Source organism: Toxorhynchites rutilus, chromosome 3, assembly GCF_029784135.1.
Source record: "Toxorhynchites rutilus septentrionalis strain SRP chromosome 3, ASM2978413v1, whole genome shotgun sequence".
Taxonomy (NCBI): Eukaryota; Metazoa; Arthropoda; class Insecta; order Diptera; family Culicidae; genus Toxorhynchites; species Toxorhynchites rutilus.
This window is the reverse complement of record NC_073746.1, coordinates 307,746,157-307,772,141: the sequence shown is the minus strand read 5'-3', so window position 1 is coordinate 307,772,141 and position 25,985 is coordinate 307,746,157. Positions and strand designations below refer to the sequence as shown.

Genomic DNA, 25,985 nt, shown 5'->3' with positions numbered 1-25,985 from the left:
GAACATGTCCTACTAAATCGGCAAAAATGGTATCCAAAACCATGAACAAAAATTTACACAGGCCTATAAATAAAAATAACTCGAAACAGATTCGGCCAAGATTCTGAATCGGACCAAGGTACAACACGAACCAGTGGACCAGCGAAATACCAAGCCCTCCCGATAACCGATACCTATTATACAAAGTTTACCTCTTCTGGTTTTCTGTAAACTTACATCTCAGATGCTCAGAGCGTCGCCGCCGTTTCGTCGTTATGCTGCACTGGAGCTATTATTATTCCGCCGTGAACCAATCTCTCGTTCCTCAAGCATGGAATCGAAGGAATGAATGAAGGAAAAAAGAATGTTTTCCAAAGCTACGCTTCTCTGTTTCCGCTTCTCCGCGTCTTCTCTTCACTGGTTCTTCAATTCCAGTTATTGTTGTTGTTTAGGGCCTTCCCATCTTCGGTCACTCACTCACCGGGTTCGCTTCGCTTGCACTGTTCCTTCTTTTCCGCGCTTACTTTGGTGAGATTTTTTTTTGTTTGATTCTGACAGAGTTGACGAAACAAATGCTCAAAGGACACACAGATGTATGCGTGGGACTCACGACAGGTTTTCTTTCGGCTGCTTTCTTATTTGTATGCACACCTTCTGCAGAGAACCATCTTCTTAACTTCACTTTTCAATTATTTTCAATGAACACGTATCACTCGCGCATCACTGATTCACTTGTTCGACGACCCAAAAATCGCCGAGTGGCTTATTCACTTATTTTTCGGTGATTGGTTTTCGATTCGAAAGAAAAATATACATTCCTTCCGCGCACCGCAATCGAGATGAGACAGAAATCACTGATCTCAGCACATTATTCGCTCTTCCCTCGATTTACATAGGCACACATACAACCCAACCCAATCGCGCCGTCAAAGAAAGATGCATACGCACACCACCTTAGGCAACATAGCAACCTCAATCTCCGATTCCTCCTTGCTGCTCCACAGGGAAACAGAGAGAGAGACCGTGTCTTCTCCTCTTTCTTATTTCACAAAACTCTCCCACAGTTCCCGAGCACTCCCTCACTCACTTAAAGACCGCACCGAAACGGAGGTTTGCGCGCAGCGGCAGCGGCTTGTTAAAAATACCACCCAAACGCAGTGTGACTCGTAGAGATCTCAGCCACAGAGATGAAACAAACGCGCAGAAAAAGGGAAAACCAAAACTTTGCCCACTTATTTTTGGCAGAGAACACAAACAAGCACGAGAAGCGAAATAATTTTCCGCCAAGTACTTTGACACTTGGACACCGTCTTTCACGCGCACTTCAGACTTCGTTTGACGACGTGATAACTTGTTTTGGTTTGAATCCTCTGGCGAGGAACCGATACCGACCGAGCGGTAATGTGACGCAAACGGACAAAACGTGATGATTTCGTCGGAACCTGACTTCCTCTGAAACGCCGGCTAAGAGTTCGCGCTTCGGCAATCCACTTGCGAATGGCACCGATGAATGTGAACGACTGATACATACGGGGCGGGAGAATGAACTTGGAACTCCTCCGCCGCTATGAATGGGACATTGACGGAAGAGATGCGAATGCGCGTATGTGTGGATTTGAGAGAGTAGAGCGAGAGAGAGAAATTCGGAGAAATTGTAAATAAAAACAGAGAACGTGAATGTGATTTGAAAACTGACTTAAACATGAATCGGAGAGACGATTCATGTGCGTTTAGAAGTTCAAATCAGGTAAACAACAACCATTGGGCAGGTACAGTGTCATCTGCAAGATTTCATAAATGACACAACTTTTAAGATTTAAAGAGAATTTATTTAAGGCATTGAATACAATATGTTTTCTTTACTGATAATTTTGTTGTCATATTACTGAATCTACATTGTGTGTCAAATACTACCAATGAAACTAGTATCGACTTTAAATACCATTAGATGTACGCTTTTATGATAACTATCCAACCGTTTTGTCAGACTGATGCATTTTCACAAATTTTGCGCTAATCACACTGTATTTCTGTTCTTTTTTCTCCCTTCTCCTTCACCAAGAGTCAATCTAAACTAAGTAATTCGCCTCGTTCGAATCGAACAAAATGTGCTTCAATCCGCCATCGCTGAGATGCATGTTCTCCTTGCAGTAGTGGTACGGGATCTGCTTCCCGGCTCCGGGCGAGGGACACGGAATGGCCACAACGGCAACCTCCCGCAGCTTGGTCATGTGCACGAGGTTCTTGTAGAACATTCGGACCACCAGCCAGATGACGATGTTGAACGCGGTCATGACGACGCAGAAGGCCCCTTTGAAGTGAGAGAAAAAGTTTTATAAGTTTTTTTTTTCAAATTTGTCTTTTACAAAATTGGAAATTCATTTGATAAAATTTGCACATAGGGAAGAAGAAGTGGATTTGTTTTTTAAGATAGCGTCACATTCAGCAGTTTATCAATATTTCCTAGAAACCTTCAGAAAACAAACGACTACCGTTTTGTCTCATATTCCGAACACTTAAGCTTTGATGATCATTAAACAGTGTCTCAATACTCAAAATGGTACTCTTTCGTGAAATTAATTTGACTTTTGGATACAATAGAGCCTTCTTTTTCATTTGACTGAAATAAAATTGATTTACAAATACATATTCATGATGAAAAATTGAAAATATGATTAATCACTATTTTTTTTTTCCCAAAATATATATTTTATTAAGGCACATGTGGCGTTAGCCTGAAGGGGGCCGGGAGACCAATATTTTGACAATTTTTGTCTTACAACTTTGTTAGTAATATGTAACCGATTACTCGCGGTTGGCTCGAGGTTAGTATTACAAAGATCTCATAATTGGTATGTTGCAGTCTTCGATGCTCTGTACGTGTGCCCGACACGGGATACTTCCTATTAGGATGCAGCTGACCATTAATCAGCAACGCCCCCCTAGTCTGTACCCCATATCTAGCGTGGTGCGTCATTCTCGACTCGAGGAATCCAGGATAGAATGGTCACTAGCCGGCGCAATCATCAGCTCGTGTAGAGTTGTCATGAGCGGTACAACCTTTGGCTCTTGTTGAATGATCAGTAGACTGCACAACCTTCGGCCCGTGCATCTGTAAAGAGTGTGTGTATGTATTGCCGCGACTAAGTAAAAGTTTATCGATCGGATAGGAGGGATATGAAACGGGGACACAACGAAGGAAACATCATCAAACGTTGACATCGGCGTTTCTGAGGAACAGGTATAGATGAAGCAGAAGATCAGGATCCCGGTTACCTAAGATATCCCGGACGGGGATATCCGATTGTCTACCTTGTGCTCTCAGTGCTCTAGAGAGCTGAGAGCGAGCAGCATGGAACCGGATACACGACCAGACAACATGCTCGATGTCGTGGTAGCCATCGCCACAATCACAAAGATTGTTTGCTGCGAGCCCAATGCGATAAAGATGCGCGTTTAGGTTGTAGTGATTGGACATAAGCCGAGTTATCACGCGAATGAAATCACGACCTACATTCAATCCCTTGAACCATGCACTCGTCGAGACCTTAGGGATAATCGTGTGTAACCAACGACCGAACTCATCATCACTCCACATGCGCTGCCAACTTACGAGCATATACTGACGAGGAATGTGGAAAAATTCATTATAAGCAATTTGCCTTTCAAAAAGTGTGCCTTCTAAAGCGCCCACCTTAGCTAGCGAGTCCGCTTTCTCATTCCCCGGAATCAAGCAATGAGAGGGAACCCATGCTAAGGTAATCTTGAATAATTTTTCGACCAAAACACTCAATAGTTGTCTTATTCTTGTTAGGAAATAAGATGAGCATTTATCAACTTTCATTGAGCGGATTGCCTCTATTGAGCTGAGACTGTCTGAAAAAATAAAATAGTGGTCGATGGGCAATGTTTCAATGATCCCTAATGCGTAATATATCGCACCCAGTTCAGCGACATACACGGAACAAGGATCTTTGAGTTTGAAAGAGGCACTGGAATTTTCATTGAAGATGCCGAAGCCAGTGGACCCGTTTATGCATGAACCGTCAGTAAAGAACATTTTATCAGATCCAAATTTCCCATATTCTGCCGAAAATATCGGCGGAATAGAATCGGAGCGTAGGTGATCTGGGATTCCATGGATTTTTTGTCGCATGGACAGATCAAAAATGACAGAGGAATTGCAGAAGTAAGGGAAGCAAACTTGGTTGGAGATGCCTGGTGAAGGGTGCACGTCGTGGGTAAGGTACTCATGGTATAAAGACATAAAACTTGACTGAGGAGTCAGTTGGAGTAGATTTTCGAAGTTATCAATCACCAATGGATTCATGATCTTGCAACGGATGAGAAATCTGTAGGATAATTCTGTGAACCGAAGAGTAAGCGGGGGTACTCCTGCCAAAACTTCGAGACTCATCGTATGTGTCGAATGCAAACACCCCATGGCTATACGCAAGCAACGATATTGTATTCTCTCCAGCTTGAGAATATGAATCCTGGCAGCTGATCGGAAGCAAAAACTGACATATTCTAACACTGATAATATCGTTGTTTTGTACAACTGAATGAGGTCTCCTGGATGGGCACCCCACCATGTTCCGGTAATTGTTTGGAGAAAATTGATTCTTTGCTGGCATTTCTGTTTCAAATACGCAATATGTCTCCCCCAGGTACACTTAGAATCAAATATACACCCAGGTATTTGAAAAACATAGAGTGTTGGATCGTTTTGCCGGATAGGTGAAGCTGGAATTAGGCGGGTTCGTGCTTCCTAGAAAAAACGACCATTTCAGTTTTCTCCGTAGAGAATTCGATACCCAGCTTGAGGGCCCACGTGAACAGATTGTTCAGGGTATCTTGCAACGACTTTTGCAGAACGACGGGATTAGTACCCGTGATGGAAATAACTCCATCGTCTGCAAGTTGTCTCAGCGTGCAGTCTCTAGTTAGACAATCATCCATATCATTGACGTAAAAACTGTACAAGAGGGGGCTTAGGCAGGAGCCTTGTGGTAGGCCCATAAAACTGTAACGAGAAGATTTCGAGCTGCCATGAGAGAAAATCATGTGCTTTTCTGACAGTAAATTGTACAGGAAATTGTTGAGAATTGGTGAAAGTCCACGATTATGAAGCTTCTCTGAGAGAATTTCCATGGAAACTGAATCAAATGCCCCTTTGATATCGAGAAAAACGGAAGCCATTTGTTCTTTGCGAGCAAATGCGATTTGGATTTCAGAAGATAGCAGCGCGAGACAATCGTTCGTCCCTTTACCTCGGCGGAAGCCAAACTGCGTATTTGACAGCAAATTGTTCGTTTCGACCCACTTGTCCAAACGAAGTAGAATCATTTTCTCTAACAATTTACGAATACAGGATAACATTGCAATCGGCCTATACGAGTTGTGATCGCTAGCCGGCTTGTTGGGTTTCCGTATGGCTATCACTCTCACTTGTCTCCAGTCATGCGGGACAATATTCAGCTCCAGAAACTTGTTGAACAAGTTCAGCAAACGCTGTTTTGCCAAGTCGGGAAGATTCTTCAACAAGTTGAATTTAATCTTGTCCGACCCCGGAGCTGAATTGTTACATGAGAGAAGGGCAATTGAGAATTCCACCATCGAAAAATTCTCATAATCGCTTTGAAGTGGAATGTCGCGTATGACGTTTTGTGCAGGAACGGTGTCGGGGCAAACCTTCCTTGCAAAGTTAAAAATCAAACGGTCAGAGTATTCCTCACTTTCGTTTGTATGGTTCCAGCCACGCATTTTCCTAGCCGTATTCCAAAGAGTGCTCATAGCGGTCTCCCTTGACAAACCATTGACGAACTTCCGCCAATATCCACGCTTTTTTGCTTTAATCAAACCTTTTAGTTTGGCTTCTAGAGCTTGGTACTTTAGAAACCATTCCACTAATCCAGTTTTCCTGAATTTTTTGAAAGCGGATGATTTTTCAAGGTAGACCTTTGAACATTCCTTGTCCCACCAAAGTGATGGAGGACGACGTCGGAAAGTGGTAGCCGGTACACGTTTCTTTTGAGCTTGAAGTGCGCTTTCGTAAATCAAACTCGATATAAAGTTATACTCTTCGTACTGGAGGAAGTTCATGCATTGAAACAATTGCTTCAGATATTATTTCCGCAAATGTTCTCCAGTCAATATTCTTCGTGAGGTCATACGAAATATTGACTGACTCACGAGAGCTTGATTCATTAGCGATCGATAAAATTAATGGTAGGTGATCACTACCGTGGGGATCTTGGATTACCTTCCACTTGCAATCCAGGGATAACGAAGAAGAGCATAGAGATATGTCTAGCATGCTTGCCCGTGCAGGAGGATTGGTTATTCTGGTTGCTTCCCCAGTATTCAAAATTGTCAATTTGAAGTTGTCGCACAGATCATAAATCAAAGTGGCACGGTTGTCATCGTAGAGTGATCCCCATGCTGTTCCATGGGAGTTGAAATCACCTAAGATTAACCGCGGCTCCGGCATTGCCTCGATAGTATCAAAGAACTGATGGCGGTCTACCGTAGTTCTGGGAGGGATATATATCGAAGCAATGCAGAGGTCTTTGCCATTGATTTGTGTCTGGCAAGCAACAACTTCAATGCCTGTCATCGATGGGAGAGTGACTCTATAGAAGGAGTGACATTTTTTAATCCCCAATAGTACGCCACCAAACGAGTCATTTCGATCGAGGCCAATAATGTTGAAATCGTGGAAATTCAGCTCGTCGGCTGAAGAAAGCCATGTTTCACAGAGGGAAAATACATCACAGTTAGAGTTATGAACTAAAAATTTAAACTGATCTAGTTTAGGGATGATGCTTCTGCAATTCCACTGTATTACAGTGGTCAATTCCTTGACCTCTTGCACTGAATCAGGCATCGAGGGAAATGAACGCTGCTAAAAAGGCACATTTTTCTTTCAAGAATATTCTCACTACCGGAAGCAAACATAATACTATGCTTTTAAGAGAGTCATTAATATTCAAAGCATTCAAAATGTTGTCCACCAGTTCAGAAAGCGCAAACAAGCCAGGTTGTGACTGTTGCTTTGACCGCGAAAAAGGAACAGACGTATGGGGTGTTGTTCCGGAACGTGCTGAGGACCCCTGGTTGGTAGAAGAACCGTGTAAACCAGGAGGTACTTGCTTCGGTCTATTTTCAGCACGTTCGGTTCGAAGTTTCAATCCAACTTGGGAAATTTCGGACTTCTTACTGGGGAGTGATGGAAAAGTAGTAATTTTCCTTTTTCTGATGGCACCCTGCGATGTACCAGAACTTCCCGCGTTGGGAGCGTCAGCGACAGGCTCGTCGTTCTGCAGGAGGGAGTAAGGATTGTCCTGCGTCGTTGGCACGGAATTCTGAAGCATTTCTGTCCGTTTTGAAAATTCCTTTAAAGAACGCTTGATTTTTTCCCCTCTTTGTATGTACAGCGGGCATTGAGAAAGATCATGGGGAGGGCCGTCGCAATGAAGACACTTGCGCTCTTTTGCGCAAGAAGTCCCATCATGACTCTCACTAAAATCTGCGCAACGCTTTTTGTTGCAACAGTAGACGGCCGTGTGACCAAGTTGCTTGCAGTTGTTGCAACTCATTACCCGGGGTACAAACAATCGAACAGGTAAACGAAGCGCATCTATCGAAACGAAGTTTGTAAGGGCGGAGCCCTCAAAGGTTACTCAAAAAGAATTTGTCGAACTGAGAACTCTCTTATTATTTATAATAGATACGGATTTCAGTTGGTCGCATGCAAGAATCTTCACAGTTTTAAGCGAAGAGTTCTTGAAGCGACCGACTCCATCCTTGAGTATATCATTTCGGGTCAAACCTTTTTCGGTGATTACGCCGTCGATTTCTACGTTACGACAGGGCACGTACACGCGATACTCAATCGCAAAGAGATCGCAACGGGTTATATCATTTGCTTGGGTCCGGCTGGAGACGACAACTCGTAATTTGTCTGGCCCCATCCGAGTAATCTCGGTAACATCTGAGAAGTTTTTTGTCAGCTCTTTAGATATGCGAATAACATTGAGGGGTTTGGATTTTCGCCTAAAGTACACTATGAATGGGCCTTTGGAGCCCTCAGGGTATACTTTTTGACGAAAATCCAGTTTTTCTTCATCCTCCTCATCATCAGAAATTACGTTTTCTATTTCCTTTCTTCTTCCAATTTCTACTTCACCTTCCGGTTCTTCAGGGGGTTCCGTTTCAGAGATATACGTTGGCGTCGTTGCGGGATCCTCCCCGCCTTCAGCCATAGTAATAAATTTCGTCAACTGTTCGATATGAACAGAATTTATTGGTAATAAAAAAAAATGAAAAATAAATATAATAAGATGAACTTCTATTTTAGTTACATCTAAAATAGAAGTTTATCTTATTATATTTGTCTATTTGTCTCAAATTCCGAACAGCAAAAATGCAATTTTTTTTTTTAAATCACAACTTTTGAACTGCTGGTCCGATTCATATGATCGATATATCAAATCAAAGTCAATTAGCTAGTCTTTTTTTTTTTTTTGAAAAACGTTATGCTCGCAAAAAAGTTGGATTTTGCTTTTGTAATTATTGATTGTATTTGTTTCTCATAGTTTACATGGTTTCGGGACCAAGGGCGTTATATCGGTATCGATACCTGTAAATGATGTTAAAATGAAGTCTATAACCCAAAGAATGTCAGGGTTTTGAATATTAAATTATTTATAACATTAAAGTTCAGTAAATTCACATTTAAAAATGAAGTGTTCGCAATTTGAATCATGAGTAGAAACTTGATTCATATTCCGAACACTAATTTTAATGTAGATTTCTGCATAAAATATCATTTTATTTCATCCATTTATTGTAGATTTTAACCATTTCTAGCACTTGAAATGAAAACAACAAACAAAAAAGTCGATGGGTCTGAGCTAGAGATGTGCCATCCGCTCATGAGCTGTTCTTTCGAATCGCTTCATTATAGTGAGCGGATTTGGATCGGCTCGCAATCAAAACAACGCAGCTCATCAGCTCATTACGGAGCTGTTGAGCTGGTGAGCTGCTGAGTTCTTGAGCTGCTGAGCTGATGAGCTGCTGAGCTGCTGAGCTGTTGAGTTGAAGAGCTGCATAGCTGTGGAGCGCAAAAGCTGCAGAGAGTGTGAATTGTGAGGCGCGAAAGAATTTTTCGTCCCCCGCGCTTTATGATATGACGTCCGTTTGTTTTCGTGTGTCCCTCTTCGTTCTTTAGCTTTAGCAGAGATGCCAGATAGGAAAAAGCTTAATGTATTGAAGATATTCTATCGCTCGTTACTTCATTAAATTTTTCTTACATCGCCGAACAAAATAATAAACATTATTATATGCTTGTAAATGAAATTACTATGTTATATTGTTTTTTAAACACGACTGTGGAAACACATAAATTTATTTCCGTGTGCTGCATCAAAACAATTCAGAAAACCACCCGGCATAAATGCTGTTGATTGATAATGGTCCTTTTGTTACCATTGTCGTCGCGGAGAATTATTTCTCGTTGTGTCTATTAGTGGATTTATTTTTATATCCTTGGATGCAAATAAAACATCTCGGTAGTTTTATCAAAACAACGTTGTCTCGGCCAATATTTCTGAAGGCATTTCATTTGGCTACTGCTGGTTTTTCTGTTGTATAAGTTAAACATATCTTAAGCATCTTTTATGTTGGATTTCAGCATTCAATATTTATTGTATATTATATTATTAGAATTCATATTAGTTTTAGTTTGTGTACAATTACAAATTAAATTCGTTTATTTTTTTGCTTTCCGTCTATTAAGAAAATGCCCACATGAAAATGTCCTATGGTAGTTATGCAATTGTGTGGACAACCGCAAAATTCAACTGAGCTGAAGAGCTGTTCCAAATGAGCAGCTCACTTGCATGAGCTGAACGGCTCTGAGCCGCTCACCATGATGAGCTGATTTGCCCAAATTCAATACCGCATTCTGTTCAAAAATGTACACAAAAATACCATTAAAGCCATTTCTACCCTTTTCTTCTGTTTATTCAATCATTCAGAAGAAGACAAAGAGTCATCATGTATCTAGTCTAAACACAAGTCTAAATAGTTACGACCTACATAAATATAAGCCTGAGTCAAATCAATCTATGACTACAAAAATATATTAAAGATAAAAATAGCATTATCTTCATCGTTACCACGTTGTCCGAAACATTGTTTGTAATAACTTTATAGCCCTGTATGATCGCGACTACGCAAGCTATAATCTGATTTACGTGGGTATACCCTTTCGATCTTCTAAATCAGCAGCCATTCAAATTCATTCATTGCATTTTTACATAACCAAACAACATACTCGTTATTATACATGATACACGATAATAACATGAATTGAGCACAAATCGATTGGACAACATGCAATATAATATAGAATTAATGTCTATTATCGGTAAAAGAAGAATAATTCATTTTACGCATCAACTCACATTATGAGCTAACGCCCGAATCTAGGCAAAAAGATTACTCGTTGTGTCGGGGTGGAAGCGAGTGGATAGTGCAATCGAAAGAGAACATACCCAATTAAATCGTCAAATTGTTAACTTTTTTACTATGTTCACTGCTCATGTTTCAAGCAAAAAAAAATCTGGATAAAGGGCCTGGCCGGGTAAGTAAGTAATAAGTGCCCCCAAACCAAATCACTAGCTGTATGGCAAATATTGTATAGGATATTAAATAAGAAATCTTGGTGGTTTATTTGAACCCCTATGTGGTTTGACGTAGGATCTATAGTGAAAAACGTACTTTTTCGTTTATTTCACGCCATCCTCAAAAGATTAGAGATAAAAATTTGGAAAAAAAAACTGAATGTGCATCTTACTACGGTGTATCAAGAAAAATTATCAAAAAAAAAATTCATCAAAAATTTTAGTACTAAAAAAATATTGGAATTTTGAAAAAAAAAATTTGGGATTTAGAGATTCAGTACTACTCTAATTCATATTTAAATGTGTTTCTACGGCTTTTCTAGATATTTGTGATTTTTTCCAGATTTTTTTTCATTGTTGCGCGGTACCAAAAAAAATTTTTTTTTTATATTTCCAAATAGTCTGACTGGGTAAGGGAGTAAAAAGTCCCCCAAACCAAATCACCAGCTGTATGGAAAATATTGTATAGGGTACTAAATAAAACATTTTGGCAGTAGTACCATATATTTGAGTCCTTATATGGTACACCATATGATCTATGGTGAAAAAGCCACCTATTCGTTTTCTCACGTCATTCTCAATAGCTTTGAGACAAAAATATGAAGAAAAAAAACTGAAAGTACATCTTACTTAGGTGTGTCGATCAATATTTTCAAACAATTTTTTCATCAGAAAATCAAACACTAAAAAAAATTAAATTAATTTTTATCTTTATTTTAAACTAAATTTTAATTTTGTTTTATTTTGACATTCAGTACTACTCTAGTTTGTATTCAAATTTCTTCCTGCGTCTATTTTAGGTATATGTGATTTTTTCAGAATTTTTAGAGTGTTTTTCGCGGTACAAAAAAAAATTATATATATTTTCAGGCATTTCGGAATTTTGAAAAAAAAAATATTACTCTGAGACCTAATTTTACTCTAATTTTTATTTAAATGTGTTCGTATGTGTTGTTTTTTCCACATGTAGCGTATTTTTTTCTTGAATTTTTAGGAGGATTGTACGGAAATTTAAAAAAAATATTATTTGGCCTTTGGGCATTTTTAATTTATTTTGAATTTAGAGACCCATAACTGCTCTAATATTTTTTAAATTTTGTTTTTCATATGTTTAAATTTTGTCGGTATATTTAGATCATTGCGCTGCACAACTTTTTTTCTCGTATCTTAAAATATATGAGATTGTCTTTACATTGGATTTAGATGGTTTACCAAATTCATACGAGTCAGGAGTACGATAGAGCTCTGTGAGAAAAAAATAAAGTCCTTGTGGAAAGATCACTCGGATTAATGAGAAGAACACTTTAAAAAATCCGATTTGTTTTTTATTTTTATTTTAATCTTACAATTGAAAACCACGAATATAATAAAAATATCGATTTCAAGAAAATAAAAAAATAATGAAAATTATTTTTGTGCGTCGCAATGCTCTTAAACATTCAGGAAAAATTACGCCACATGTAGAAAAAAGACACATTCGAACGCATTTAAATAAAAATTTGAGCAGATGTGGGTCTCAAAGTTATGTTTTTTTTTTCAAAATTTCAAACACTTTTTGGTACTATGTATTTTTTTTATTATTAGACTAGCTAACCCGGCAAACTTCGTCCCGCCCATTTACTTGATTAATTCTCGAGTAATGCAGAAATTTGTGTTTTATATGTATGGCAGCCACCCCTAAGAGAGGGGGGTGGGGTATCTAACCACCAGAGAAACATTCATTGCACTCTAAAGTTTCCATATGCTCAATTTGGTTTAATTTGCTTGATTAATTCTCGGGTAATGCAAAAATTTGTGTTTCATTTGTACGGCAGCCCCCTTTAAGAGAGGGGGAAGGAGTATCTTAACACCATAGAAACATTTATTGCATCCTAAAACCTCCACATGCCAAATTTGGTTTCATTTGCTTGATTATTTCTCGAGTAATGCAGAAATTTGTGTTTCATTTGTATGGCAGCCCCCCCTTTGAGTGGGGGAAGGACTGTCTAACCATCATAGAAACATTTATTGCACCCTAAAACTTTCACATGCCAACTTTGGTTTCGTTTGCTTGGTTAATTTCCGAGTAATGCAGAAATTTGTGTTTCATTTGTATGGCAGCCCCCCCTTAGAGAGGGGGAAGGAGTATCTTATCACCATAGAAACATTTACTGCATCCTAAAACCTCCACATGCCAAATTTGGTTTCATTTGCTTGATTAATTCTCGAGTAATGCAGAAATTTGTGTTTCATTTGTATGGCAGCCCCCCCTTTGAGTGGAGGAAGGACTGTCTAACCATCATAGAAACATTTATTGCACCCTAAAACTTTCACATGCCAACTTTGATTTCGTTTGCTTGGTTAATTTCCGAGTAATGCAGAAATTTGTGTTTCATTTGTATGGCAGCCCCCCCTTAGAGAGGGGGGAGGGGTCCCAAAATATCACGAAAACCTTCCCCGGCCCCAAAAACCCCTACATACCAATTTTCATGTCGATCGGTTCAGTAGTTTCCGAGTCTATAAGAATCAGACAGACAGACAGACATCACTCCATTTTTATATATATAGATAGATGAAAAAATAGTTTGAAGATATTTATCAATCTAGAAAAGCCGTAGGAGCACATTTAAATATGAATTGGAGTAGTACTGAATCACTAAATCCCAAAAAAAAAAATTTCAGAATTTCAATATTTTTTTTAGTACTAAAATTTTTGATGAATTTTTTCTTTATATTTTTTCTTGATACACCGTAGTAAGATGCACATTCAGTATTTTTTTCAAATTTTTATCTCGGATCTGTTGAGGATGGCGTGAAATAAATGAAAAAGTATGTTTTTCACTATAGATCCTATGTTAAACCACATAAGGGTTCAAATAAACCGCCAAAATTTCTTATTTAATAGCATATACAATATTTGCCATACAGCTGGTGATTTGGTTTGGGGGACTTTTTACTCCCTTACCTAGCCAGACTCTTTGGAAATATAAAAAAAATATTTTTTTGTACCGCGAAACACTGAAAAAATCTGAAAAAAATCACACATATCTAGAAAAGCCGTAGAAACACATTTAAATATGAATTAGAGTAGTACTGAATCTCTAAATCCCAATAATTTTTTTTTAGAGTTTAAATATTTGTTTTAGTACTAAAATTTTTGATGAAATTTTTTTTTATAATTTTTCTTGATACACCGTAGTAAGATTCACATTCAGTATTTTTTTTCAAATTTTTATCTCGAATCTTTTGAGAATAGCTTGAAATAAACGAAAAAGTACGTTTTTCACTAAAGATCCTACGTCAAACCACATAGGGGTTCAAATAAACCGTCAAAATTACTTATTTAATATCCTTCTTTTTACTCCCTTACCCGGCCAGGCCCTTTCCTGTCTAATGATATATAACACAACATATGTCGCAATAACCATTTTGAGTAATATGCGTTTGAAAACTCTTAATAAATCGTTATATTTTTCGTAGAGAGACCCCCCTATATAGAAGTCAAAGACATAGTCCTATGTCAATACATAGTTGAAAAAAATACTAAAACTGTATAATTAACGATGCTTGTTCTCTACAGAATTTGCTAACGCAAACATTTCATCATTGGTTTTGACTGTCACTTTTCTGCAAATGTTTAATATGATAAAGTATAGGCTGTAACGATACTTGTAAATGATGTTAGAATGAAGGCTACAACCCAAAAAAGTTCCGTGTTTTGATTATTCAATTATTTATAGCATTAAAGTTCAGTAAATTTACATTTGAAAATGAACTGTTCGGAATTTGAATCATGCGTAGAAATTTGATTCATATTCCGAACACTACTTCAATATTAATTTTAATGAATATTTCTGCATAAAATAACATTTTTTTTCACCAATTTATTGTAGGTTCATACATTCTCTAGCATTTAACATGAAAACAACAAACAAAATAGTTGAAACAACTATGAAAAGTGAAAAATGAACAATGCTTGTTTTTATGGAATTTGCTAACGCAAACATTTTATCATTGGTTTTGACTGTCACTTTTTTGCAAATATTTTATATTATAAATTATAGGCTCTATCGATACCTGTAAATGATGTCAAAGTGAAGCCTATACCTCGAAGAATATCTATGTTTTCATTATTCAATTATTTATAACATAAAAGTTCAGTGAATTTACATTTAAAACTGAAGTGTTCGGAATTTGAGACTGTTCGGAATATAAGACAAAACGATATTAACCCTTTGCGGTCGGAATTAATTTCCCTTGAAAGAGATCCTTTTATCGTTCCACGCTGATAATATTTTGTTTATTCCAAGTAATGTTACCTATTATTCATAGAAACTCGGTATACATTCGTGAAAAAATTCATTGATCAGCGATGATTCGCTTTTTTTGCCCTCCCCAATTTCGTATATCCGCACTTTTTTCTTCACTCCACCGGAAAATTTTATTGAACTTTTTTTTAAATAGCTTTCTTCCAAACTCTCTTTAACTCCATTTCGTTTTTAAGGGCTATCCACATACCACGTGGACAACTTTAGGGGGGGTAGGGGGTACACGAATGTCCACGCTTGTCCATGGTGAGGGGGGTGGGGTTATGAATAATGTCCATGTGGACACGCTTAATAAGTATAGCATAAATGAAATCTAAAATTTTTTCAGAATTTTCAAAGATTTTTTAAAAGTGTTCACCCTTTGTATTTCGTATTTTTTTAAATAAAATAATAGAGCTGCCTGAGAGTGTCACCCGGTCGAATATCCATCTTTTCCTCATATTGTTGAATTTCTTCACCGTAATGTATACTTTGAGACTAACTCACATAAAATCACTGATATCTCGGGATCAAATGGGTTAGATACGCAAAAAAACGCATTACGCATTTCTCTTTATTTCTGATATATCTGCGTACTTTCCTTGTCATACCCGCAATCCAACATTGGACAGCTGTAGTGTCAATCTCTTCCGATAGTTTGTCCCGAAGTTTTATCACCTGTGCAATGTTCTTAGCTATGTTTCCAAACTTCTTTATCCTCCGCTTCAAGATAGCCTAATATCTTTCTATTGGGCGGAATTGAGAACAATTGGGTGGATCTAGGTTCTTGTCGATGAAATTCAAACCAAAACAACCAAAAAGTCCATCAATATATTGACTTTCGCTCCATCAGGGCAAACACCTTGCAAAATCACGAACTTACGAGCAAATTTATCCATGAATGTGAATTTAAACCTGCCAGGGACATCATCTGTGTAACATTTTTTGTCCAGGGAACTAGCCGAAATCCATCTTTAAGTAAGTTCTCAAGTCAAGTAAGTCGTCAATTAGCAAGTATTCTTCGTTTTACTTCATGCACGTTTGGTCATATTTGAATAGTGACGGTTTACGAAGACGGGTCAAAGAAGCATATAATCCCACGTCAGAAAAAGACAACATCTTCTGAGGGGACTTCTTTCAAAAAAGAATCCTGGTTTATTGTTGCAGGAGTTACGAAAGGCTCATTTTTTAGTATGCAGCTTTTTCTGGAAATTGACCCTTTTTGTATCTTGTGTTTTCCTGGGCACTTTGCAGATCTAACGGTGTATTAATTTTTTGTCCAGTCTTTTCGAAAACAACGGCCTTGCAGTACATTTCATTATCCATCAAGACGCAACCGTATTTCATCAGCAAATTCTTGGGGAGCATCCTCGAACGTTTCTTTGGTTCCAGATTTCATTTCGCATTACGGTTCGATACAACTTGTGTCTCGACATTTCTCAAACCACCATTTGTTTTTTGAATCTAGGATTGCGAATCTCGTGCTATAGTTGTAGTTGTAGTTGTAGTTGTAGTTGTAGTTGTAGTTGTAGTTGTAGTTGTAGTTGTAGTTGTAGTTGTAGTTGTAGTTGTAGTTGTAGTTGTAGTTGTAGTTGTAGTTGTAGTTGTAGTTGTAGTTGTAGTTGTAGTTGTAGTTGTAGTTGTAGTTGTAGTTGTAGTTGTAGTTGTAGTTGTAGTTGTAGTTGTAGTTGTAGTTGTAGTTGTAGTTGTAGTTGTAGTTGTAGTTGTAGTTGTAGTTGTAGTTGTAGTTGTAGTTTAAATAGCTACGCCAGTAACACCGGCTGAGTGTATCCTAAAGTCTGCTTCATTTAATATTGGAACAAATTCTTTTGCTCATTGTGGCGCTCCTAGTGGACGGATTTGGAAACTTTTTTCACCCACGTGTCGGGAAATTCATTACCTTTCACCATGTATTTATGTCATAACACCAAACGATAGCATTTTGTAAACAACCGCCATGGAAGCCGAACGGAGAGATAAAATTGTGCACAGTTTTCTTGAAAACCCATTGTTGTCGGCATCTAAGCTAGCTAAACAGCTTAAAATGCCCAGAAATACCGTATGGCGTGTTCTCAAGCAGTACAAGGAAACATTGACGACGGCTCGGAAGCCGCATTCGAAGCGTCGGAGTGGAACTGTCGACCGGAAACTGCGTGGGAAAGCCATCAAGGCCGTCAAGAGGAATCCCAATCTTTCAGACCGCGATTTGGCCAATAAGTTCCAGGCCGCTCACAGTACGGTGCGACGAATTCGTCTCCGGGAAGGAATATGGTCATTCCGAGCCAGCAAACAGCCAAATCGGACGCTGAAGCAGAACAATGTGGCCAGAATCCGTGCTCGAAAGCTGTACAAACAAGTGCTGACCAAGTTCGACGGATGTATTCTGATGGACGATGAGACCTACGTGAAGGCGGACTTTGGGCAAATCCCAGGTCAAAAATTTTATTTGGCGACGGCTCGGGGGGATATCCCAGCAAACTTTAAGTTCGTGTTTGCGGATAAATTCGCCCGCAAGTACATGATTTGGCAGGGGATATGCAGTTGTGGACAGAAAACCAAAGTCTTTCTCACTGACAAGACAATGACATCAGAAGTCTACAAAAAAGGGTGCCTACAGAAACGGATTCTGCCGTTTATTCGTGCCCACGACCGTCCAGTAATGTTTTGGCCGGACCTCGCAAGCTGCCATTACAGCAAAACGGTTATGGAATGGTACGCAACGAACGGGGTCAGCGTAATACCGAAGGACCTCAACCCCCCAAACTGCTCCCAGTTCCGGCCGATAGAGAAATACTGGGCAATCACGAAGCGGAGGCTTAAGGCAAAGGGAAAACTTGTTAGGAACATGACTCAAATGAAGAACTGGTGGAATCAAATCGCCAAAACGGTGGACGAAAAGGGTGTGCGCCGCCTAATATGCCGTATTACGGGAAAAGTACGAGAATTTCTTCGAAACAGCAATGAATAATTTTTTTAATTTTTTTTTATGAAAGAGTAAAGAAAATGCTACATTTGTATGAAAAACAAATTATGAATTCGTTAATAAATGACTGAACTACACGCAATTGTTTGTGTTCCAATATTAAATAAAGCAGACTTTATGGTTTCCCTTCACTACTAACACATTCCTGATTTCCCGAGACATTTTTGAGAGGTCGTAGAGTTCTCTGCATCTCTCTTAAGTAATGTTGAACTAACATTCCTTCCCTTTCCTAAGCAGTTGCAAGGACGTGGCCAGGACAGTTCTTAACTGTTGGAGAAAACATGCCTTCATCTAGATATTACGAAATATTACCAATCATCAGCAACGGATGGAGGCTAGTTTTTAACTCAACAATTCTGAATTCGTACCACCTACGATATTGTGCAACTTGCTCAATGCTAATGCTAATGCTAATGCTAAGGATTGCGAATCTCGTGCTATTTTCTCCGTGTCCATCGGTGACGAATCCGGGGTCCGTTTGAAAAGAGTAACCACTTTCGAGTGAGTTTTGGAATCAGGTTTCACTTTAGATTCATTTCAGCCATTGAATGTCGTCAGTATATGGTAAAAAAGTTGGAGTTTTGTATATTTACGATGGTTTCAACACGCGATTTGACTAAAGTCATAGATAATTTTCGAAAATTTTAAATTTGACAATGCATACCGGTTATTGATACTATGGATAATTGCGATGAAATCGATTTCATATCAAATTGGCTGATATCATTTATTATGTAGGGGCCGATACGAGAAGGATTTGCAGTATTTTTAGCACAAAACACCCTATTCATCGTTTACTTAGTTGAAAAAAAATTAAAGTTACAATACTTATAACAAGCCATTCCTCGTAATATACATAGCACATTGTAAAATGATGATTTTCTAACCTTTTCAGCGAGGAAATAATACATGAAACCGGGAAATTTGAAGATAAATTCTGATTTTTCCAGAAAATTTGAACGAATTTCATACCAAAAAAACAAAACATCCTCATTTCACTCGCTGCGCCATCTGGTTGTAAATCCAACGTAAATTCGTCAATAGGAACGAACATCACTGTCACAAACGCTTCACGTCACTTCCACTTCACCTAATCTTTTTGTGTCTATCATCATTGTCACGGACAGTTGGGTGTAAAAATGAACTCCGTGAAGTGAAAGTGTTCATTCCTATTTATAAGAGACATGTTGGCTGCATAATATCGGGTGTTTGAACGTTGTGTCGGTTGCATAATTTCGGGTGTTTGAACGTTATGTAGGTAAAATTAAGACAGCGTATGAGATAATATTCCATTTAATTAATCGTATGTTTTAGAATGACAAGTTTGCGATTATACCTCGATGATTAGTTTGCTGAATCAAATGCTGGCTCAAGGAGAGGAGGAATACTTGTTTGCTCGGGAATAATGTATTTGTTAAACACATAGGAATGTAATTTTACGCTAGAGATAAAACATGACTATTATGTTTAACTAGCTAACCCGGCAAACTTCGTCCCGCCCATTTACTTGATTAATTCTCGAGTAATGCAGAAATTTGTGTTTTATTTGTATAGCAGCCACCCCTAAGAGAGGGGGGAGGGGTATCTAACCACCATAGAAACATTCATTGCACCCTAAAGTTTCCATATGCCTAATTTGGTTTAATTTGCTTGATTAATTCTCGGGTAATGCAAAAATTTGTGTTTCATTTGTACGGCAGCCTCCTCTAAGAGAGGGGGAAGGAGTATCTTAACACCATAGAAACATTTATTGCATCCTAAAACCTCCACATGCCAAATTTGGTTTCATTTGCTTGATTAATTCTCGAGTAATGCAGAAATTTGTGTTTCATTTGTATGGCAGCTCCCCCCCCCCCCCCTTTGAGTGGGGGAAGGACTGTAACCATCATAAAAACATTTATTGCACCCTAAAACTTTCACATGCCAACGTTGGTTTCGTTTGCTTGGTTAATTTCCGAGTAATGCAGAAATTTGTGTTTCATTTGTATGGCAGCCCCCCCTTAGAGAGGGGGGAGGGGTCCCAAAATATCACGAAAACCTTCCCCGGCCCCAAAAACCCCTACATACCAATTTTAATGTCGATCGGTTCAGTAGTTTCCGAATCTATAAGAATCAGACAGACAGACAGACATCACTCCATTTTTATATATATAGATAGATAGATAATCGAAATCTCGCATACTCTTGCACTTTGCTCTGTCTTACTCGTTTGAATAGTGAGAAATATTTAGAATCATTTTTTATGTACCGTTTCTACAATTTCGGTGAATAATAATATCTTCTATATCTCAGAACAAACCCGAATTAATCCACCCACGATCAGCATAATCTGAGCTACTCCCATATGGGATTTTGAAGTTTAATCCTCTTATCCTCGAGACATGAGGTTTGATTTAATTATTTAAACAGAAACTGGTCAGCACTTCTTTAATATTCTTTCATTCAAAGTATGTCTTCAAAACAATACCGTTGGAAATATCTATAGTTTGAAAAGTTATAACTATCGTCTTGATTCTGGTCTGGTCCGCCAATTGTGAATGTTTGAATTACAAAAACTAGCTCTGCAATGTTGGAAAAACTTTACAGTTATTATTTTATATTCAATATATCAACAAATCAATATTTTACATAATCAATCATAATGATCGTATTTGAGCCAGTGGCCTCCATTGCCAATTTAGGGTATTGCAACTCTCTCTTAGTCTAATCCTTAAAATAGAAACAAAGAATTTCTGTTCGTCCAGGACAATCGGAAGTAGACCTTCGCCATGTTTCAATGGGCCTACGGGAACTACATTTTTAATCCTTAGTTACATTCCATAGCGCATTTACCGAATCCAAATAAACAAATTTACGTCCTCTGGATACTTCAGAATTTCGTTCTAAAAAGGCCACCACCCAGCAAACATTAAATCATATAATTTTGCACGTGCCAAGTCTTACAAGAAATTCGAATAAATCATAATCGCATATAATATCAATCAAAGTATGTGTCGTGTATATTTGAAATCGCATAAAATGCAAAAACTCGATTTTATATACCATTATCAAATTAAGTCGCAATTCGGTATAATAAGCATCAATTTTATGATGTACATTGTCGTAAAATATATTTAATCCGCATCATATGCGTATATTACGCTGATGCAGTTTGTGTGTCGTATAAGCGTATAATTTAAATCGATTCAGCACTGTAGTAAATCGTATTACATGCTGATGAAAATGATGAAACAGTAAATCATATTAGATCCTAATAAAGAACATATTACATCATATTGAAATGTCAATGAAATTCTGATGCACTCGAAAGTTTCAACCGCTGTTGAATTAAATTTCAGATAGCCGCGCGAGATAGCTGGTGGATGATAATTTAGACGACCGGAGTTCGAACCCACATCGGAGCAGTTTTCACTAAACATCAATCTGTGCCATTTCAAACATTCATATTCCACTCCCAACACAAGTCAATCAAACAATTATTATTTCTACACAAATAAATACTCATATATAAAAATGGCGATTCGTGAGGCTATAATAAACATTTCACGAAAATATTTTGCGCCATGTGTTTTTTTTTCTATGTCTGTAATAAATCGTATATGAGTATGACAAAAGTCGTATTTGGTGCTTTGACAATTCAAGAATGTATTCATATTAGATCGCAATTCAATTTCAACATAATCGCTATTATAGCCGGTCAAAGTTGCATATTCATCCAAACAAATTCGGTAAGCATTTGCCAGGTATGTATATGGCCTCCACTTTTGCATGCATATGCCAGTTAGGCGCATTATATGCCAACCAAATTTTAGGACATATGATGTTATATATACGCTTGTTATGCGATTTAATGTTTGCTGGGCAGGCGGGTAAATAGCTGTTTGTTTATCTTTTGTTTGTTAAACAAGACAATGGGCCTGATCACGAACGTCACTCCACGGTGAAAACGAAGTGAATTGTATACAACGTTATTACGGCTGCCACCGTGTGTGTAGAATCCGGAAGAGTTTATCCGTCGTGACAAGTTTGATGAACTCGGTGTTATTATGAATACCACGATACCGTCACGTCACGGGGAAAAACAGGTATATTTGTCACTTGTGTTTTAGATGGTGAAAGCTAGTCACGCGGAATGGGGTAAGTTTAATTTCGTATTTATTTAGCTTTTTTGCTAACATTTTGAATCTCGTCTTGTCTTGTTTAGGAAAGAAAAGATAAACAAACAGCAATGTACCCGCTTGGTGGCATTTTTGGACAAAATCCTGACGTATCCAGAGGACGTAAATTTATTTATTTTAACTCGGACGATAATTATGATTGATTATGTATAATATTGATTTGTTGATATTTTGAGTATTGAATATTAACCGTGAAGTTTTTCCAACATTGTAGAGCAGGTTTTTGTAAAAGAACGATTAAATATAATTATGAAAAATAAGGCCATTATTTTCTTTTTACTTTTTACGTAATAAATATTTTCAACGATATTGTTTTGAAGCGTGCTTTGAATAAAAGAATATTTAAAAAGTTATAACAGATTTAAGAGCCAAATGAACTGCAAAAGTTTAATGTTTCTTAAAAACAAAGAACTGAATTGAACTGATAATAAGTTTCTGATAAGTTTCAAACAAGAAAAGAATGAATCTATCATTGCAAAGCATTCACAAGATACTGTTTTGATTGTTTTTTCTTTATTAAAAAGACTTTCAGCCAAAGGCTGGTTCATCTCTAACTTTGTTTTGAAAATTGTTTTTCATAATTTTGATATCCGTCTAAAGGAAATCTGCATCACTTTCTGCTTTTAGAAGATTCCTTGAAATCCATCAGATGTTTTATATGAAGATTATGTTTCTGACCGATGCAGTTAACCAGTTTCTGTTTAAATAATTAAATCAAACCTCGTGTCCCGTATATCAAATTAAACAAGAATAGGAAGGATAAAAGGATTGAAATTCAGAATCCCATATGGGAGTAACTCAGATTATACTGATCGTGAGGTGGATAAATTAGAGTTTTCTATGAGTTAAAGAAGGTATTATAATTCAACAGAATTGTAGAAATCGTTCGTACAAATAGATTCTAACTTTGACCTATATTAAATACATCTCACTATTCAAACGAGAAAGACGGAGATATTCATTATTATACGTAATAAAGGGTGTGTCACATCAAATTGCATCACGGAAAAAACGCTGTAGAAATTCGCCCAGTAGACCGATCCTTTTGAAAATTTTATACAGTAAAATAAAACAGGAAGTGGGTTATATCTATGGTATAACCGCAAGGGTGACGTAGGACTATCGTTGATTTAGAGATCATTTGTTTGAAGTTGAATCTAAATCCATTCTGAATGAATGAATAAATGAATATTTGGGAGACCTCGAAAACGAGAGCGTTACGTTGGAGGCACAAGGTTTTATGCATCCAATATAGGATACGAAAAACCTTGTTCTGAAGAATAATCTTCAGAAGCTGACCTGCTAACTGTACTTGATTGACAAATCACAAACCCAATTTTTTTTTTTTTTTTTTTTTTTTTTATTTCTGTATTATAGTGACTTTCAACGCATTTGGCTGGTTCGTCACTTTTACCTTCCATTTCGGAAGAATGTCGGGAGTGAGAATTGAACTCGTGACCTTTAGCGTGAGAGGTATGGATGTTACCGCTACGCCAGATCGCCTCCACACAAACCCAAATGTATTATATAGATATTTTATGGATAGAAAACATTCAATTAAACTCTTTCACATGAATATATTTTGAAAATTCCCAGAGGAACTGGCAGATTATTTTCAGTAACGATTAGTTATTTCCACATTTTCCTCGATACTGGAAGCCCACCAGTGGTTAATACCAACTCGATAACCACCTGTTAATAGCACTTGGTTGAAACATATTTGGTCACAGTGTTACATGGATAGAAAACATTCAATTAAACTCTTTCACATGAATATATTTTGAAAATTCCCAAAGGAAGTGGCAGATTATTTTCCAGCAATGATTAGATCTTTCCGGAACTTTCTCGATGCTGAATGGCATCCTAACGGAAAGAGTTCTGCGCGTGTATGTGTTGATCCTTCGCCGTCCACCTCCTCCAGCACGTTAGGCAACGATGTTGTCTTGTCGATGTCCTCACGAAAAATGAATGTGTCTCACCACCAGAATATCGCTTAAATATGCTTTTTGTGTGTGATTGAATCGAGAGAAGGTGTGGTTTACGATGGCAATTTGGAAGGCAAACTAGAGGGGAATGAACTCTCTGAGCTTGGAACATTCGGCGACTGAGCAATAATCGATTGCGGGCGCATAAAATATTGGATACGGAAATATCCTACTGATGGGGAAGAATAATCTTCTGAAGCTATCCTATTAATTGCGATTGATTGAAAAACCACAAAACCAAATGTATTTGGTCACAGTGTTACATGGATAGAAAACATTCAAATAAACTCTTTCACATGAATATATTTTGAAAATTCCCAAAGGAAGTGGCAGATTATTTTCCAGCAATGATTAGATCTTTCCGGAACTTTCTCGATGCTGAATGGCATCCTAACGGAAAGAGTTCTGCGCGTGTATGTGTTGATCCTTCGCCGTCCACCTCCTCCAGCACGTTAGGCAACGATGTTGTCTTGTCGATGTCCTCACGAAAAATGAATGTGTCTCACCACCAGAATATCGCTTAAATATGCTTTTTGTGTGTGATTGAATCGAGAGAAGGTGTGGTTTACGATGGCAATTTGGAAGGCAAACTAGAGGGGAATGAACTCTCTGAGCTTGGAACATTCGGCGACTGAGCAATAATCGATTGCGGGCGCATAAAATATTGGATACGGAAATATCCTACTGATGGGGAAGAATAATCTTCTGAAGCTATCCTATTAATTGCGATTGATTGAAAAACCACAAAACCAAATGTATTTGGTCACAGTGTTACATGGATAGAAAACATTCAAATAAACTCTTTCACATGAATGTATTTTGAAAATTCCCAAAGGAACTGGCATATTATTTTCAGTAACGATTAGATATTTCCACATTTTCCTCGATACTGGAAGCCCACCAGTGGTTAATGCCAACTCGATAACCACCTGTTAATAGCCGCGCGTGTATGTGTGTGTAGCGATGTCTTCCCAGGGAACCGTTTGTGGCATCACTCTCCTCCTGATAGATTCCCTTCTGGCCTAGGGTGCACAAACAGGCTCTTGGTGACACCGTTCATCCACGCTTTCATGATAAATAAAGAGCTTCACCGCAACAGCGACAACATGCTCCAATCGCTGTTCAATTAGAACTGAGTGGATTTCCGAGCGCCGCTCGCTTATATACCGATTGGTGATTTCAATAGCCTGTTTCGAAAGCAATTTTAAGACTATTGAAACAAGTTTTTGGATCAAAAAGTAACAAGTATATAACGCGTAGACATTTTATCTTTCGAATGAAGTGTTTATCATACCATTTCGTTCAGTTGTTTAGGAGCTATTAACGCTCAAAATCTCGGTCTCCGGCGTAACGCTTTCGTTTTCGAAACTTTGATTTTACACCCCGGTATAGAAATGAAAGACGTAGTCCTACGTCAAAAACTATTAAACAACTTTTGGCATTTTCTTTTTATTCATACTTCGAGCCCAAGCCCGTATGCTCGCACCTTCCTCTTTACCCCGTCCATAAGGTTCTGTACAACGTCAGGTTGTAGTTTTTTTTTTAACAGAAATCCATTTTCTCTTGAAGTCCGCCTACGATTTGACAACTTTTGGGTTCTTCCGGAGAGCCTGCTTCATAATCGCCCAATATTTCTCTATTGGGCGAAGCTCCGGCGCGTTGGGCGGGTTCATTTCCTTTGGCACGAAGGTGACCCCGTTGGCTTCGTACCACTCCAACACGTCCTTTGAATAGTGGCACGAAGCGAGATCCGGCCAGAAGATCGTCGGGCCCTCGTGTTGCTTCAATAGTGGTAGTAAGCGCTTCTGTATGCACTCCTTAAGGTAAACCTGCCCGTTTACCGTGCCGGTCATCACGAAGGGGGCGCTCCGCTTTCCGCAAGA

At 38.1% G+C, this 25,985-nt stretch overlaps 1 protein-coding gene across 1 annotated transcript in view; it reads right to left on the bottom strand.

Moving 5' to 3' along the window:
* Window positions 1-1,786: 1,786 nt before the first annotated feature.
* LOC129776611 (uncharacterized) overlaps window positions 1,787-25,985 on the bottom strand; it is a 43,877-nt gene continuing 19,678 nt past the window's right edge. Inside the window, exon 4 of the mRNA XM_055782348.1 lies at window positions 1,787-2,290. Within this exon, the coding sequence (XP_055638323.1) occupies window positions 2,049-2,290 (242 nt within the window). The 3' untranslated portion in view covers window positions 1,787-2,048. The remainder of the gene's footprint in view (window positions 2,291-25,985) is intronic.